The 16,092-nt window shown below is 40.7% G+C and overlaps 1 protein-coding gene across 2 annotated transcripts in view; it reads left to right on the top strand.

The window, feature by feature from the left end:
* Positions 1-10,246, top strand: part of pip5k1cb (phosphatidylinositol-4-phosphate 5-kinase, type I, gamma b) — a 158,889-nt gene extending 148,643 nt beyond the window's left edge. For both annotated transcript variants that reach the window (XM_060906303.1, XM_060906304.1), the window contains one exon: positions 9,094-10,246. In XM_060906303.1, the coding sequence (XP_060762286.1) occupies positions 9,094-9,096 (3 nt within the window). In that variant the 3' untranslated portion in view covers positions 9,097-10,246. The remainder of the gene's footprint in view (positions 1-9,093) is intronic.
* The last annotated feature ends 5,846 nt before the right edge of the window (positions 10,247-16,092 follow it).

A 16,092-nucleotide genomic window follows, 5' to 3' on the forward strand; every position in this document is an offset into this window, starting at 1 on the left:
GTTTATATTCTGAGAAAAAACCCTCTGAATTTCCAATATACATGTATGTTATTTACCAGCTGGGAGGTCCGTATGGTGAAATACCGTGACCGAGGTCTTGAAAGTACTGAGCGAGGCCCTCTGGGCCGAGGTCAGTATTCAAGGCCGAGGTCACGGTATTTCACCATACGGACCGACCTTAAGCTGGTAAATAATATATTTATTTTTTTCTTTACCAAATTCTAACAGAAAACGAGAGCGCCCGAAAGGGAAAACCGAGCCGAGCCGCCATTTTGAATCCTCATTCACGGCTGTAATGCAAATGGCTTCCTCCTCGGTATACAAGTGCACTTCCATGGCAAGAAAAAAACTACATTTTGCCGCCTATGTAGTCCCCTATTTATACAAAATTGAGTCATTCAGGATTCAGCCATGTTTTTGCTCGGCGTTAGCAACAGCTAAAGGTTTTTAGCTTTCTCCTGACATGTTTTCTTTTATTTCTTCTCCCTCAGCGTAGTAAAACTCGCTTTCGCTGTGAACACTGTCATTATCGTTATCCATGGTGTAAAATTAATGCTGTTCTCCTGAGAAATGCTGGCAAAAATTTATCAGATTTTTGATAAAAATCTTATAAATAAATCTTATTTTAAAAAAAATAAATGTTGACAAAAATAACTACTATGTTTGTTGTTGTGAACGAGCGAGTCGCCAGAGGTCCGTATCTGGGGTCTGTAACTGGGGTCCGTATCAGAGGATACGGACCCGCTCGCCAGCCAGTCAGAGCGCAGGATTTGATGGAAACCGGACCGTGAAAAAAATAATAACTTTTATGATACATTTTCTGAGAAAAAACCTCAGATATTCTCTGAGATTATAAAGTCATAAATTTGCAAGGAAAAAAACCCTCAGAAATTCTGAGAGTAAAAACTTGGATATTCCTTAATACGCCATCGTACAATAGAGACTCTTGGAAGACTAAAATTGAAAGGTGAACAAAACTGGACTAAAATTAAGTCCAAATTTTGATTAACTCTCAATATTTTAAGATGCTGAGACATAATTTCAAGAAACTTCAATACAACAGTGGTTTATTTGGGATTATAATGGCAGAAACAGGCTTCGACAAATACAATACCTGCCCACTGGTTGTGGTTGTATCCCATTTCCACAGAACCATAAAAAGCTTAGAAAATATTTAGGCTTCAATGGAAAGGGAAGAAATTAGCAAAGTAGAAATGATGCAAATTGCAAATACATTAAGACAAGGACAAAATGGACGTCCTATTTATATGAAACATGCAATCATATATATATAGACCTGTTAGTTTGTTGACTTTTAATGAATCAGGGTGTGTGTGAGTGTGTGTGTTTGAGAAAAAGATAATAAAAATCCAAAAAAGAAACAAACAAAAAAAACCCCAAACTGACACACAACTGGCTTCATAGTTTTATCTGCGAGACTCACTCCAGCACTCAACCTGATCCTAGTCCATCTGTCTTTTTGTTTTGCTCTGTTTACCTGTCTCCTTTCATCAGCGTTCCATTCACACAAAATCCACCACTATCGATGCTCACGCACTTCACACACTACTATGACATTTTTCCTTTTTTACACAGGGATGAGAATGAGAAATTGTATTTTCAGCTGAAAATTTAATCGGGGGTCTGGGGGCCATCAGCCCCCAGCCAGGTCCAGGGCGGAGCCTGGTCGGGGGTCCAGGGGGCCAAAGGCCCCCGGAAGCTAATGAGTTTTATACATTTTAGACCACTAGAAATGGTCTCAGATTGCTCAGTTGAATAATATTTTCAGTCCAAAGAAGCTTGAGTTTTGGACACTAATAAACAAAAACAGTCTCAATAATGCTCAGCTAAAAAGAATTTTTAACTTCATGCTAGAATGAAAGGAATGATGAATATAAATTAAACACATAAAGACAGAATATTTGACATAATCCTGTAAATGTTTCAGTTACTTTATTAAAGAATGCAGTTACCTCTTCTGCAGTGAACTTGTCTCAACAGAAACACAAGTTCCCTGTTGAACAGTTCTCTCAGCTCCCTTTCTTCCTTTTGAAGCATGTTCAATCAAAGCAATGCACCCGCGAGAGCCATAATTAATAATGTCATTGCAGTAGATACATTGGGCTTTGCCGGGAGCGTCACATTTTCCAATGAAATCGGACAATTTCTCAACTACGTCTTCAGTGGTTTTGCCGATTTTTATCTTCAAAGTTACAGTTCTCTCTAACCAGTCCCAACGGAATTTATTCTTCACGTCTTTATCTATCACCTGAATAAGCGATTCGTTTTCTTTTGTGATAATTTTCACCATTTGAAGCTCTTATTCGCTGTTACATCCTCAATCTCCGGCCTCGTGGAGCGCCTTGTTGAATGAGTAAGAAAGCGAAATGCGAAGAACCAATCAGAACGAAGCTTACATGTGACATTTTGGCCTTTCCTATCTATGCTCGTTTACCATTGGTCAAATCGCGATATTTCTCTCTCAACGGCCAATCAAATACAGTGTACGTCCTGAACTGCCGATGTAAACAGAGCCTTGTTCCCGATGGTTGACCGGGTCAACACATACCTAACCCCCCCTAAATATTTTCTCATCGGATTTAGACAATTCACAAAATGACCCCTGGGTTGATAAAATCCGCGGAATTCCGCGGATCCGCGGAAAATTCCCATCCCTGTTTACAGGAGACGTAAAAAACTGAATAAAACTCTGAAATAACAAGCTGAGAAGCCAGTAAAAGTTTACTTGTTCTATGATTAGCTTTTCTAATTAGCATAAATGGAAGCACGAGGTCAAAATTGACCAATCAGCATAGAGAACCCAATTTGACCTAAATTGTCACATAGCAGGTTTTGAACTGACAGCGATGATATAGGATATAGTGGACAAGTGTTGAAAATTAGCATGTATGCTAACACACTTAAAGGTGGGGTATGAGATTTTGGAATAACGGTTCCTGCAAGCCATAATTTGAAAAGAAACACGCCCGCCCTCGCCATGCTCCCACCCCCCGCGTCTCCACCCCTCCTCCCCCTTATAAAGCCTGAGAAAATCAGCCTTTATAATGGGTGTCTATTGCGTTACACACCAGTGGACCAGAGTGAAGAGAGCTTGGAAAAATAGCTTAAACTTTCTCATTTAAACTGTGTTTTCAGCCCCAATTTTCACTCCACACACACAATTTTCTCAAAAGTAGTAGCCACACTTGTCCTGATTCGCACAATGTGTCTACCTACACGATAGGACTTGCAGTTTTTGAATGAGAAGCCTGAAAGTGAAGAGAGGACAGCCGCGCAGCCACAGAGACTGCCATTATAAACTTAGCAGAAAAGTCACTCGTTTTTAACTCGCTCTAGTGACCTCATCTTTTACACTACAGACAAAGAAATTACATCAGTGTGTTCAGGAGATCCTTGTGGCACTCACTGTGAAAGAATTTTGTGAATATCTCCTTCCGTTTTCGTGTAAATCCCCATTGTTTGGAGGGAGCGCACTGACAAAATCCTGCGCTCTGTGTGACACTCTGCTCGCTCTCTCTCTCACACACAGAAGGGACGGGCCGCTCGCGGGCTTCAGTCTGATTGACGGTCAGTAGCCAATCATTTTGAGGTGGTACCTCGATATGATTGGATGGCGTTTTTCCTTTATTTTACACTGTAGACTGGATTAAAATATTTCGTTTTTAAGTCAAACCTTCTATTGTACTGCTTGCAACATGGGTGTGAGGAGCTTTTCAAGCAATATGGTAAAAAATACTCCTGAAAAAAATCTCATACTCCACCTTTAAGCAATGCATTTGGTCCGTCCAAAGTTGTCCAGTCAAATTTTTACTTAAGTTAAAGTACTGAAGTACTTGCTTTTAAAAATACTTGAGTGTTAAAAGTACATTTTCTGTCAACGCATCATTGTATTATTGCCACAGTGCTTACAAAACCTGACGCTGTTACCAAAGACAGAAATGTGAATTCACAAAATGAACACATGCTGTGCCATCCTGGTGGTTTAACATTAAGCTAGCTAGTCAGTGAAACTCCACCTGACATGCTAGCAAACTCTTTTCAAACTCGAAATCATATTGGGTAGCTAACGCTACTAGAAAAGAAAGATTTCTACATTCTGTTTATTTGGCAAGATTATGCTGAAACGTATTTCTGAAAGGACTTCAGATAAGTTAACGTTATTCATGTTAGCGTAACTCCATTTCAACAGTGTCCAAGTTAACTAGCTATGTGTAAACATTAGCCGTGGACAAGGCGACAGCAACTTGGTGGGCAAAGCTATAGAAAGTCATGTGACTAACCAGACTGCATAGCTATTGCAACGTTATCGCTAGCTCTAAAAGCACAGACAACTTCACTGCAAGCTTTCTCTTGGAATAAAACGTTTACATCCCTCGACATGCTCCCGCAGGTCGGACGGCGAGTTTTTGTAGGCCGTGATGTGGTTCGTTTTTGACAAACAAAACAAACACTTAAAACAAAATGAATCTTTAATCCTTTCAGAAAACTGAATCATGGGTTCTGGGTAAAGCCATGAGCGCGTGCATTCCCCAGAAGAACCGCCTCCTTTCATTCTGCCATCAACTGATCGTGTTAAATAATGCTGCTGAGAAATAATTGAACTTGATTTTATACAGTCTATGGATGAGACGTGACCCTCGTGATTACTGACAGACTGTCTCAGTGTCAAATGTAGTGAAGTTAAAGTCATAAGTTTAAATATATATCTCATCTCATTCTCATCTCATTATCTCTAGCCGCTTTATCCTTCTACAGGGTCGCAGGCAAGCTGGAGCCTATCCCAGCTGACTACGGGCGAAAGGCGGGGTACACCCTGGACAAGTCGCCAGGTCATCACAGGGCTGACACATAGACACAGACAACCATTCACACTCACATTCACACCTACGGTCAATTTAGAGTCACCAGTTAACCTAACCTGCATGTCTTTGGACTGTGGGGGAAACCGGAGCACCCGGAGGAAACCCACGCGGACACGGGGAGAACATGCAAACTCCGCACAGAAAGGCCCTCGCCGGCCCCGGGGCTCGAACCCAGGACCTTCTTGCTGTGAGGCGACAGCGCTAACCACTACACCACCGTGCCGCCTTATATATATATATATATTTATTTATTTATTTATTTACTCAAGCAAAGTACAGATGCTCAAAAAGTGTACTTAAGTATAGAACTCAAGTAAATGTACTTCGTTACTGTCCACCTCTGGTCATTCATTCATTCATTCATTCATTCATTCATTCATAGATAGATAGATAGATAGATAGATAGATAGATAGATAGATAGATAGATAGATAGATAGATGCCTGCTTTTGAATAAATATAAATTTATATTTATTCAAAAGCAGCGATCATATCTAGAGTATTTATACTCTTGTCGACAGCAGCGCTGAACCCCCTGATCTCCTCAAATCTTAACACAAAGGGCTGCAGGAGTGTTTTCACAAAGGTGCCAATAGTTTAGCTGTAGCATTTATCATTTTTGACCCCTTGCTAGAGCAATACAGGATACATCTGAAAATTCAGTCTGCAGTTTTGGAGCAGTGTTGGTGGCTATGTTTAGAGTTTTTGTGTGCTTTAGCAGAGCAGCACAGCGAGTGCATCTAGAGCTCTCCAGATAAAAGGTGAAGCCTGTGAGACAACATTCACCTTCTCTCTCTCTCTCTCTCTCTCTCTCTTTCTCCCTACTTTTTATTTACTCTGCTTTTCATTCCTCTATTTACCTGTTAACCAACCCACACTCTCCTGCTTCCCACTGATTTGCTGTGTCCTGTTTTTGCTGTCAACCTCCAACACTCCCACTGTGTGTGTGGTTGGGTGTGTGTGTGTGTGTGTGTGTGTGTGAGACCAGTATGCCAAGGGGAGATACTGGGTGTATTCCCCAGCTTCTCATCGACGCAAGCTCAACTCAAGCTCCGACGACTTTGTAAGTGAACTAAAAGCCAGTGAGCTCAGCCGTAGCTCTAGCAGCTGAACCGTAGCCACCTTCATCACCACACCCATCACTCTAGATGTCTGCTTACAGCTCATAATAACCCTTCTGCTTTATGCGATCACGTTTCTCTTTTGGTCTCAGAATCCTGACCCAAGCCAACACAGAACCCTAGTTTTGATGATAGTGATGTAAAGGTGACTGAATGAATGTCGATGTAAATCACCTCATGCTTTTGCTGTCTCTATCTGTCGCGCTCTTGTCTCTTTATCTGTCCCTCTCTCATGCTGTCCGTGCTGCGTGGCCATCTGTCTGTGTGTGCGCGCCTCTGTGACGCCCCCTGCTGTTGTGTTGGTGGTGGAACAGCAGCCTCCAGAGGACAGGAGCTGGGTTTATTCCCCCCTCCACCATCGCTCTGAGTCTCAGCCCGTATCTGATGGAGAGAGCGAGGCAGTAAGTGTGGGATTCCGACTGAAACGACCCAAAAGCCGACACGACCCTCACTGTGGATCGCCACGGAAACAGACTTCCTTTTTGTGTTTATTTTCTGTGCACATGCTTTCTTCTACTTATTCACTTTTTTGTCCATTCATTCATGTGATCCTTTTACTGCACTTTAAAGAATCAGTTCTACTGTGAGAGATTTTATAGCTGCATTGATGTCCGTAATAGGAACTCCCTTTTTTTTCTGCATGTGTCATTCTTTCATTAACAACCATTTGCATTGGCAAAAATTGCTGTGTCGTAGATTATAAGGGGAATAAAGCACTTCAGAACATGCTGTTAGAAGAAAATGATCAACTTCATGGTGCAACAGTGACTCATTTCATACCACCTCGTTGTTGATTATTTACAACCTCAATTCCAAAATAGTTGGGATGCTGTGTAAACTGTAAATAAAAACAATGCAATAATTTGCAAAGCATGGAAACCCTATATTTCATTGAAAATAGTACAAAGACAACATTATCAAATGTTGAAACTGAGATTTATATATATATATGCTCATTTTGAATTTAATGTCAGCAACACGTTTCAAAAAAGTTGGGACAGGGGCATGTTTACCACTGTGTTGCATCACCTCTACTTTTAACAATACTCTGTAAACGTTTGGGAACTGAGGAGACCAATTGCTGTAGTTTTCGAGAAATGTTGTCCCATTCTTGCCTGATATACAATTTCAGTTGCTCAACAGTTCAGGGTCTCCTTTGTCATATTTTACACTTCATAATGCGGCAAATGTTTTAAATGCAAGACAGGTCTGGACTGCAGGCAGGCCAGTTTAGCACCCGGACTCTCTTACTACGTAGCCATGCAGTTTTAATACGTGCAGAATGCAGTTTGTCTTGCTGAAAGAAGGAAGGCCTTCCTAGAAAATGATTTTGTCTGGATGGCACCATATTGCTCTGAAACATGTATATATCCTTCAGCATTAATGATGCCTTCCCAGATGTACAAGCTACCCATGTTATGTGCACTAATGCACCCTCATAACATCACAGATGCTGCTTTTGAACTGTGCACTGATAACAAGCCGGATGGTCCCTCTCCTCTTTAGCCTGGAGGATGTTGTGTCCATGATTTCTAAAAAGAATTTCTACTTTTGATTCATCAGACCCCAGGACAATTTTCCACTTCGCCTCAGTCCTTCGTAAAAGAGCTGAGGCCCAAAGAAGGTGGCAGTGTTTCTGGATATTCTTTATATCTGGTTTTAACTTGCATTTGTGGATGCAGTAATGAACTGTTTTCACAGACGATGGTTTTCTGAAGTGTTCCTGAGCCCATACAGTGATTCCCACTACAGACACGTGTCTGCTTTTAATGCCGTGTCTCCTGAGGGCCTGAAGATCACAGGCATCCAGTGTCAGTTTTCAGCCTTGTCTCTTGCATACAGAGATTTCTCCAGATTCTCTGAATCTTTTCATGATATTATGTACCAGAGATGATGTGAGCCCCAAATTCTTTGCAATTTTGCATTGAGGAACGTTATTCTTAAATTGTTGCACTGTTTGCCCACGCAGTCTTTCACAAAGCAGCGAACCCCTCCCCATTTTTACTTCTGAGAGACTCCGCCTCTCTGGGACGCTCTTTTTATACCCAGTCATGTTACTGACCTGTTGCCATTTAACCAAATTAGGAGGGTTTTTTTTTTTTAGCATTACACAACTTTTTCAGTCTTTTGTTGCCCCATCCCAACTTTTCTGAAATGTGTTGCTGACATCAAATTCAAAATGAGCATATATTTAAAAAAAAAAAAAATTTCCCAGTTTCAACATATGATATGTTGTCTTTGTACTATTTTCAATTAAATGTACAGCTGGGGGCGGCACGGTGGTGTAGTGGTTAGCGCTGTCGCCTCACAGCAAGAAGGTCCTGGGTTCGAGCCCCGGGGCCGGCGAGGGCCTTTCTGTGCAGAGTTTGCATGTTCTCCCCGTGTCCGCGTGGGTTTCCTCCGGGTGCTCCGGTTTCCCCCACAGTCCAAAGACATGCAGGTTAGGTTAACTGGTGACTCTAAATTGACCGTAGGTGTGAATGTGAGTGTGAATGGTTGTCTGTGTCTATGTGTCAGCCCTGTGATGACCTGGCGACTTGTCCAGGGTGTACCCCGCCTTTCGCCATAGTCAGCTGGGATAGGCTCCAGCTTGCCTGCGACCCTGTAGAACAAGATAAAGCAGCTAGAGATGGTAAGATGAGATGGTACAGCTTTTATGATTTGTAAATCTTCACATTCTGTTTGTGTTTATATTTTACACAGCGTCCCAACATTTTTGGAATTGGGGTTGAACCTAAAACGGCTCATACTGTTGGGTTGTTTTTGTCACATATGAACCCTGTGATAAGAGACAGGCTAACAGCTCGGGTTGAGCTCACACGATGTCCTGTCAGTGTTCAGCTCTGTTTCATTAGCACGAGCAGCAGGCAGCAGGGTGACAGCAAGCAAGGTCACGCCACACACTACAGACTGACGCGGGATAGTTATTGTTCAAGGAACACTCTCACGTCATATTGGAACCGTGTGTATAGACAGTGTGTGTGCGTTTATGTTGGGTCTCATGCATGAGGTACGGTAGTACAGATACCAGCGAGTACTTTAAGCTACTGACAGCGTTTATTAACTCTCTCTCTCTCTCCTTCTTTCTAGTAAACTGTATGCAGTGTGATAGGTGTTGGTTGAACTCGGAGCTCTTCTCTTCTTTCGTCAGCCACGCCCACGAGCCCTGCAGAAGAGCTCCTGCTTTGCCAAGCATCATGGGAAAAAATAGTCTGGAACTTTTCAGAACTAAAAGAAACAAAGAATATCATCAGCCAGTTGATGTTCTGTCCTTTCCCAAGTCTCCTTCTCGTCCTAAAACAGATCGAAGAAGGATTTCCTGATTCCTGTGATGTCCATATCTGACTCTATGCTCTGAGCATTCGCATTATCCAAACCTGACCAGTAAGCACTCTTCCACCACGTCTCAGTGATGTTCGTCGTCACACAATCTTTCTATCTTTCAATGTTTTTACCTGCTGTTTTATTTATTTTTAATTTTTTTTACGTTCCATCCATCCCCTAAACCCTTCATACCAGTTTGCTTTTAGTTTGTCCGTAATTATTGGTGAAAACTGAACTCCAGCTTATTTCTCCGTGACGCTGTGCTGTAGGAATCCCCCGGTTTGGGGACGGACGCTGCTCTTTCATGTCTTCTATAACATATCAGTGGCCGTGGCTCAGACACCGCGACTGAGACACAGCCACGGCTGGAAGGACCTTCTTTCAGGGTTCGATATTTCATTTAGAGCATATCAAAAGAGTGCTGGTGCGAAGTACGGTGTCCCAGAAAAACATCAGTATTCCCAACACGCACCACTACTGTAGAAGTTCACTTCCCTGATGTAGAAGTGAATATGAAAAGTGTCACGTTTTTATGTTTGGTTTTTGTCTTTTATATGATTTAGGAACTGTACGGTAGATGTCATTTTGCATCTTAGCTGTTTTTAATTTTATAATAGATTTGGGTTACATTTGGTCATGTCTGTTGAGTCCTACTGTTGGAAACAGTACAAATATAGTTTACGAAATCATTTTTAATTCCTGAACTTTTATTTAAAGCGATAATCTCAGATAATCATGGTCTTACTGCCATGAAACTGTGTGTGTGGGAGGGTGTGCACGCCCACAAGTGTGTGTTGGAGTTATAATACTCAATACTGTGGTCACAAAATATTAAAATGTATTAAAATTGCATTCTACAGCTATATAACTCTCTCTCTCTAATATATATATGAGTGATTCCACGCTTATGGGTACTGAAATGGGGACATGAACTTATTTTTAAAAATTCACCTAAAACCATTTCTTTTTTTACCATCAGGTCACAAAACATGTAATCTTTAATGATTGATATGTTAAAAGATAACTTTAATTTTCTGAGATGTAATAAAAACATATTTATATGCCAAAGTCAGAACATAACAGAAGTGTTGTGGACATATAGATTCTCAATTTTAACAATGTAGAATTACTTTTTGAAACATAGGAAGGTGATGTTTTAGCAAATATAATTAATAAACATGTGTAGTAGAATAAACATACACATTCTTTCAATAAGATTAACATGGTATATAGCTAGATTGTAATTAATTTGTAACAGACGCGAGATGGACAATCGTAACAGAAGTAATGTAACAGACATCATTTTGGAACTCATAGGCTTGACTTTGGCATATAAATATGTTTTTATTACATCTCAGAAAATTAAAGTTATCTTTTAACATATCACTCATTAAAGATTACATGTTTTGTGACCTGATGGTAAAAAAAGAAATGGTTTTAGGTGAATTTTTTAAAATAAGTTCATGTCCCCATTTCAGTACCCATAAGCGTGGAATCACTCATATATATATATATATATATATATATATATATATATATATACACACACACACTGTATGTAACAGTTATTCCACGAAATCGAGTCATACACGAGCTAATAGTGGCTATAAGCTGTGTACGACAAGATTGAGTGGAATAATTGTATTATTATCTCCACATTCACTGGATTTTGAGAAACAGAGCATTTTTATTTTTTGCAAATTCAATAAATAAAAACTTAATACAAAACATCCGACAAAATCATTTCCACTTAGAATGTAAACAAACCAGCGAAATGACAGTAGCAATTTGTGAAAAATTCTGTAATAATTCTAGAAACATAAAAAAAGATACCTTCTTACCATCAAATACTTTAATTCCAGATTTTGTTGCTTTTTTTTTGTATTTTTTGTGGTTTTGCTTTCGAGTAGAGTTTTTATTTCGTCCTCGGTTGCTTCAGCAACACGCGCCGCCATTTTGTTTTTCTCTACTCACAGTATATGAACTGATATCCTAGTAGTAGAGCAGCCAATCAGAGCGCGCGATTGCTCATCTCCAGTGAATGTGGATAGAATAAAACTGTTTATATTTTGTTCTTACGTTCTTCAAGCCATGTCCCATTTTGAAAGCTTTATTTCACGCATAAATTATGTACACTTTCTTATTTATTAGTTTTTAACATTATTTGATAAAAAAAAAATTCCACATCAGTTGTATACGTTTTGTTTTTATTTGTATTTTTTTCTAAATGTTAAAATATAAATCAATTCCATCTTGATGTTGAATTTGGTGTAGCAGTATAATCCATAGCATCCAAACACAGTATGCGTGATTTGCCTTATTTGGAGAAATTATTTTGATAGCTAACAAGAAGGGATGGATTTGCCGACGTGTTCGTAATTAATCAGCGTGCTATTTTTCCAAATATAAAGAAAGACACAGCTTGTGTTGTAGCTATAATGTACAGATGTTCTCGATCAGTATAGTGCAGTATGTTTTAATTGATAGGGCTTTTATTTTTGATTGCATGTAGAAAAGAAGAAGAAGTAAAAAAAAAAAAAAACACCAAGGACGGGATATATAATAACACAAGGAAAATTTCTTGTCCTGTATTCCAAACCAAGTTTGTCTGAGGCTTTAACTGTTGACACGTCAAATGTAAGGCTCTTCTGTTTGTATGTAGTGTGGAAAAAATAACTAAATCCTCAGTGGGTGTGTGAGTGTGTGGATGTTCTTTGTTGAGGAAGGTGTGCTTTATTAGCAGTTGTTTCCAACAGTCTTTTCCTCGAAGGCGTTGCATGTTTTCAGCTAAGAACTAAGAAACTCTGTTGAGATATTTGTGTCCATTTCTGAAGGCATTGAACTGATGCCCTGTGTGTTTGTACAGATCAGTGGATGATTAATGGTGTAAAAAAATAAAATTATACCAAAAATGATTGGTTTATTTGTTAATTTAACTTGTGCGTGGCTTTTTCACGCTTCCCTGGTTCGAGCCTGAGCTCAGGATACTGTCTGTGGATTTTTATTTATTTATTTATTTATTTATTTATTTACATCTTCTTCCTGTGTCTGTATGGGTTTCCTACAGGTTCTCCAGTTTCCTCTCACCTGTAAAAAACAAACAAAAACATGGCAGTAGGTCAATAAATGCCTCCTTAACATTAACTGCTCCATGATGGGATGTTTTCAGGGAGTCAGATTATTTGGCTCAGCTCACCAACGAGAGCAAACTCTTACAAAACTTCTCTCTGTGACATATTTGTGATATTTTGACCAATGACTGTTCATACTTGCCGGTTTACGGGATACCAAATATAATCCACTGCAGTAATGCGCTCAGTAATTCATTCAAGTCAAAGATGCATTAATCAATGGGGAAGGACAAGTTACTGTACATTGGTGTCTTGCAGGTGTGTATGGAGTTTTTTTTTCCTGATCTTTAATAAGGTTTCAGTTTGAGAGCAGTATTTATTCATTTCACGTTCAGATTTTGCAATGTCTTCTCTCTCAAATAGATTCTGCTCGCGCATCTTCTGCTCACGGATTTCTGCATTTTTTCTTGGATTTTGATGAAACAACCTGATCAAATTTCACCAATCAATAATATGCAAGGTATGATGTTGAACAGTGAAATACTGTAGTTACTGCCTACTTGGGCGCGTTCACTTTACAAGTTTTCAGCTTTTGTAGACTGTGTGAAATTCTTTGCAGGTACACCGTCAGAAACAGGAGTCCATTTCTGTACCCCAAAGTACAATCTACACTAATGGGGCTCATTATTGGACCTCAAGGTAACTATGGGTGTTTTCACACTTGGTCCCTTTCAGCCATCTAACCGAACTCAGATCGATGACTCAGCATTTTTTGTGCATATGTGAACACTCCAACCGTACCCAGACCCCTTTAAAGCGAACCGAACTGAGACCACCTCAGGAGTACGGTTCGCTAAAAATCAACGGTACGGTTCGCATAATCTGCGCATCGTGAACAAAAAGCGCACCGGGTTCACGTCGTCTTTTTCACTGTAGTTTAACCTTCTTCGTTTGCCGTAGCTGGTCACGTGACTGTAGCAGGGAAACTCAACTTCCGTTTGGAACTTACCACAGCCGCTGGAATAAATTTATTTTCCTTAATCCGCACTATTTTGATCAAAGAATACAGCAGGGCAAGCATGGCAGCAGACATTTTGATTCAAGAGAAAATTACCCAGAATTCCGTGCACTGGGGGTCTGAGGGCTCTAGAGGACCTGGTGTGAACAGAAAGAGGACTGAGGCCCCATCAAAGCTTAACTGGACCAGAAAGAGAACCCAGTCCTCTTTGTAATAAATTCACAGTGTGAACACAAAAAAGAACTGAGTTATTTTTCTGTTGGTCCACTTTTTGGTCCACTTAAAGAGGACTGAGTCTGGTTCCTTTAAAGGGGACCAGGTGTGAAAACACCCTATGTGTACCTTTTTAGATAGATAGTCTGCACAAAAGTTACTCTCTGGTTTTGTGATTTCTCATTAAAAAGTTGCTAATTAACAAACTTTCAGGAAAATTGCTACTTCTCCCTGAGTTTTCAATGGATTTTGATTCTGATTGTTTTGTTGGGAAGATCAAATTGTTCTAATTGTTCTCATGAAGAGCAACTTAGCTAATAAAGAAGTCTGGTTTCTCTTGGTACGGCCGTGTGAGCTACTGCGTCGCTGACGCTCTGGTTATTACTACTATTATGATTGTTATTTTTAGGGGTGCTACGGTAAGATGAAATTTAGGGGTGCTTGAGCAACACTAAAAAGGATCTAAACTCACTAATGGATGGAGGCGACACTGATATTTGAAAAGGAGGCAATGATGATTTCATTGGTCATCTTATTGCTTGGTGAATTTTGATAGAGAGACTGCAAAATATGAACATGAAGTGAATAAATACTGCTCTCACTGAAAGACCAGGCTCTTGATTAAAGATAGGTTTAAAACTCCATAGGTGTGTGTTAGGCTTTGCTTAGCGTGTTATAACTGCATTTCAGGAACAGAAACGTGGCCACCATGGACAGTGTAGGTTCCATTACATGATATCAACCTGAACTCAAAACAATAGTTCTGTCTGAGCAGCTTTTTGGCAGTTGTTTAATTCTACAGCTAAACAGCTCTTACTGAGGCATCAGGAGGAGAAAAGAGAACTAACATACATTTTGGATTATGATGATAATCAACCTCTTTAATTCAAAACCCAGATGATAAAGTAGGCCAACATGGCTTTATTTGAATGTGACCCGCCACCTGGTGTTGCTGGGGAAGTAAAGTGTGATGAATGCATTTCAAAAGGAAGCCCCGTCCCCTTCCCTTCCCTCAAGCTTGTTTACCAAGAGGGCCTTGATGACATCATCAGATTTTAGAACTGAATGTAGAACTGGAAGGTTGTTACTCCATACAACCAGAAGATTCAGAACATGATTCAGAACAGAATGTATGAGGCTATAAAATCTCTCACTCACTCACTCACTGACTGACAGCAACCTGTGGTGTATCAGCGAGTAGTTTCTTGCTACACAACGCTTAATATCTTTGCAAACTGCACTTAGTTTTTTGGTAAACAGTAATAAACGAAATGTCGATTAATTTTTTCGACCAAGATCCTAACAGCTCTTTGACAGCCATGTCAGAAGGAAGGCTGAATTTACAGCGTTCTGGACAAGAAGATGGTAAAGACTACACGTTTCTTCATGTTCCTACATCTCAAAGTGATGTTTTGAGTTATTTGTTGTTGTTGTTGTTTTGACCAGCATAGCCTGACATAAACTAACTGATTTTCAATTAGTCCTAATTCATCTTGATTTTAATACTAAATACGTATCGGTAACAACTCTCTGACTTTTGGGGAACAGAGGAACTGGAAGCAGGCTTCAGAACAGGTGTATTCTTTTTATTTTCACCTTTTCAGTGACTGATAATCAGCACACAAACACATACACGTGACGGAGTGTCACAGCTCTTTCTCTCATTCCTGGCTGTCTGAAAGACACAAGACACACAGAGACACAGGTTAATAGACAGCCAGTAATTAGACACAGGTGCACCTCATTACGTTACCTACTGGTTCAACCTGACTCCTCGTCATTCACAGCCGACGCTCAACCACACCTCCACTGCCACATACCTCCACCGCCCGACTCAGGCCAAGGAGCGGTCTGGCCTGCAGCTGACTTCCCCCCCTGGCGGGAGAGGTAATCCGCCACCACCATCTGTGCCCCTGGCCTGTGGGCCACCTCAAATTTAAAGGGCTGAAGGGCCAGTTCCCAACAAGTGATCCATGCATTGGCATCCTTCATGTGTTTGAGCCCCTGGAGTGGGGCATGGTTGGAACAGAGGGTGAATGGGCATCCTAGCAGGTAGTACCGGAGAGTGAGGACTGCCCACTTGATGGCCAAACACTCTTTTCCTATAGTGCTGTACTTTGACTCTTGCATGGAGAGCTTGCGGCTGATGTACAGTACCAGACACTCCTCCCCCTCCACCACCTGGGACAAAACAACCCCCAGCCCTCTGTCCAACACGTTGGTCTATAAAATGAAAGGGAGAGAAAAGTGAGGAGAATACAACAGCAGGCCCCCACGTAAAACTGCCTTTACCTGAGCAAAAGCCTGTTCACATGGCTCCGTCGACTGGACTGGGTCTGGTGCCCCCTTTTTAGTGAGGTCAGTCAGCGGGCTGGTGACATCCAAAAAGTTAGGCACGAACCGCCTATAATACCCAGCCAGCCCCAGAAACTGCCTCACCCCTTTTTTGGTCTTAGGACTCGG

The sequence above is a fragment of the Neoarius graeffei genome, chromosome 23 (assembly GCF_027579695.1).
Source record: "Neoarius graeffei isolate fNeoGra1 chromosome 23, fNeoGra1.pri, whole genome shotgun sequence".
In the NCBI taxonomy this organism is placed as follows: Eukaryota; Metazoa; Chordata; class Actinopteri; order Siluriformes; family Ariidae; genus Neoarius; species Neoarius graeffei.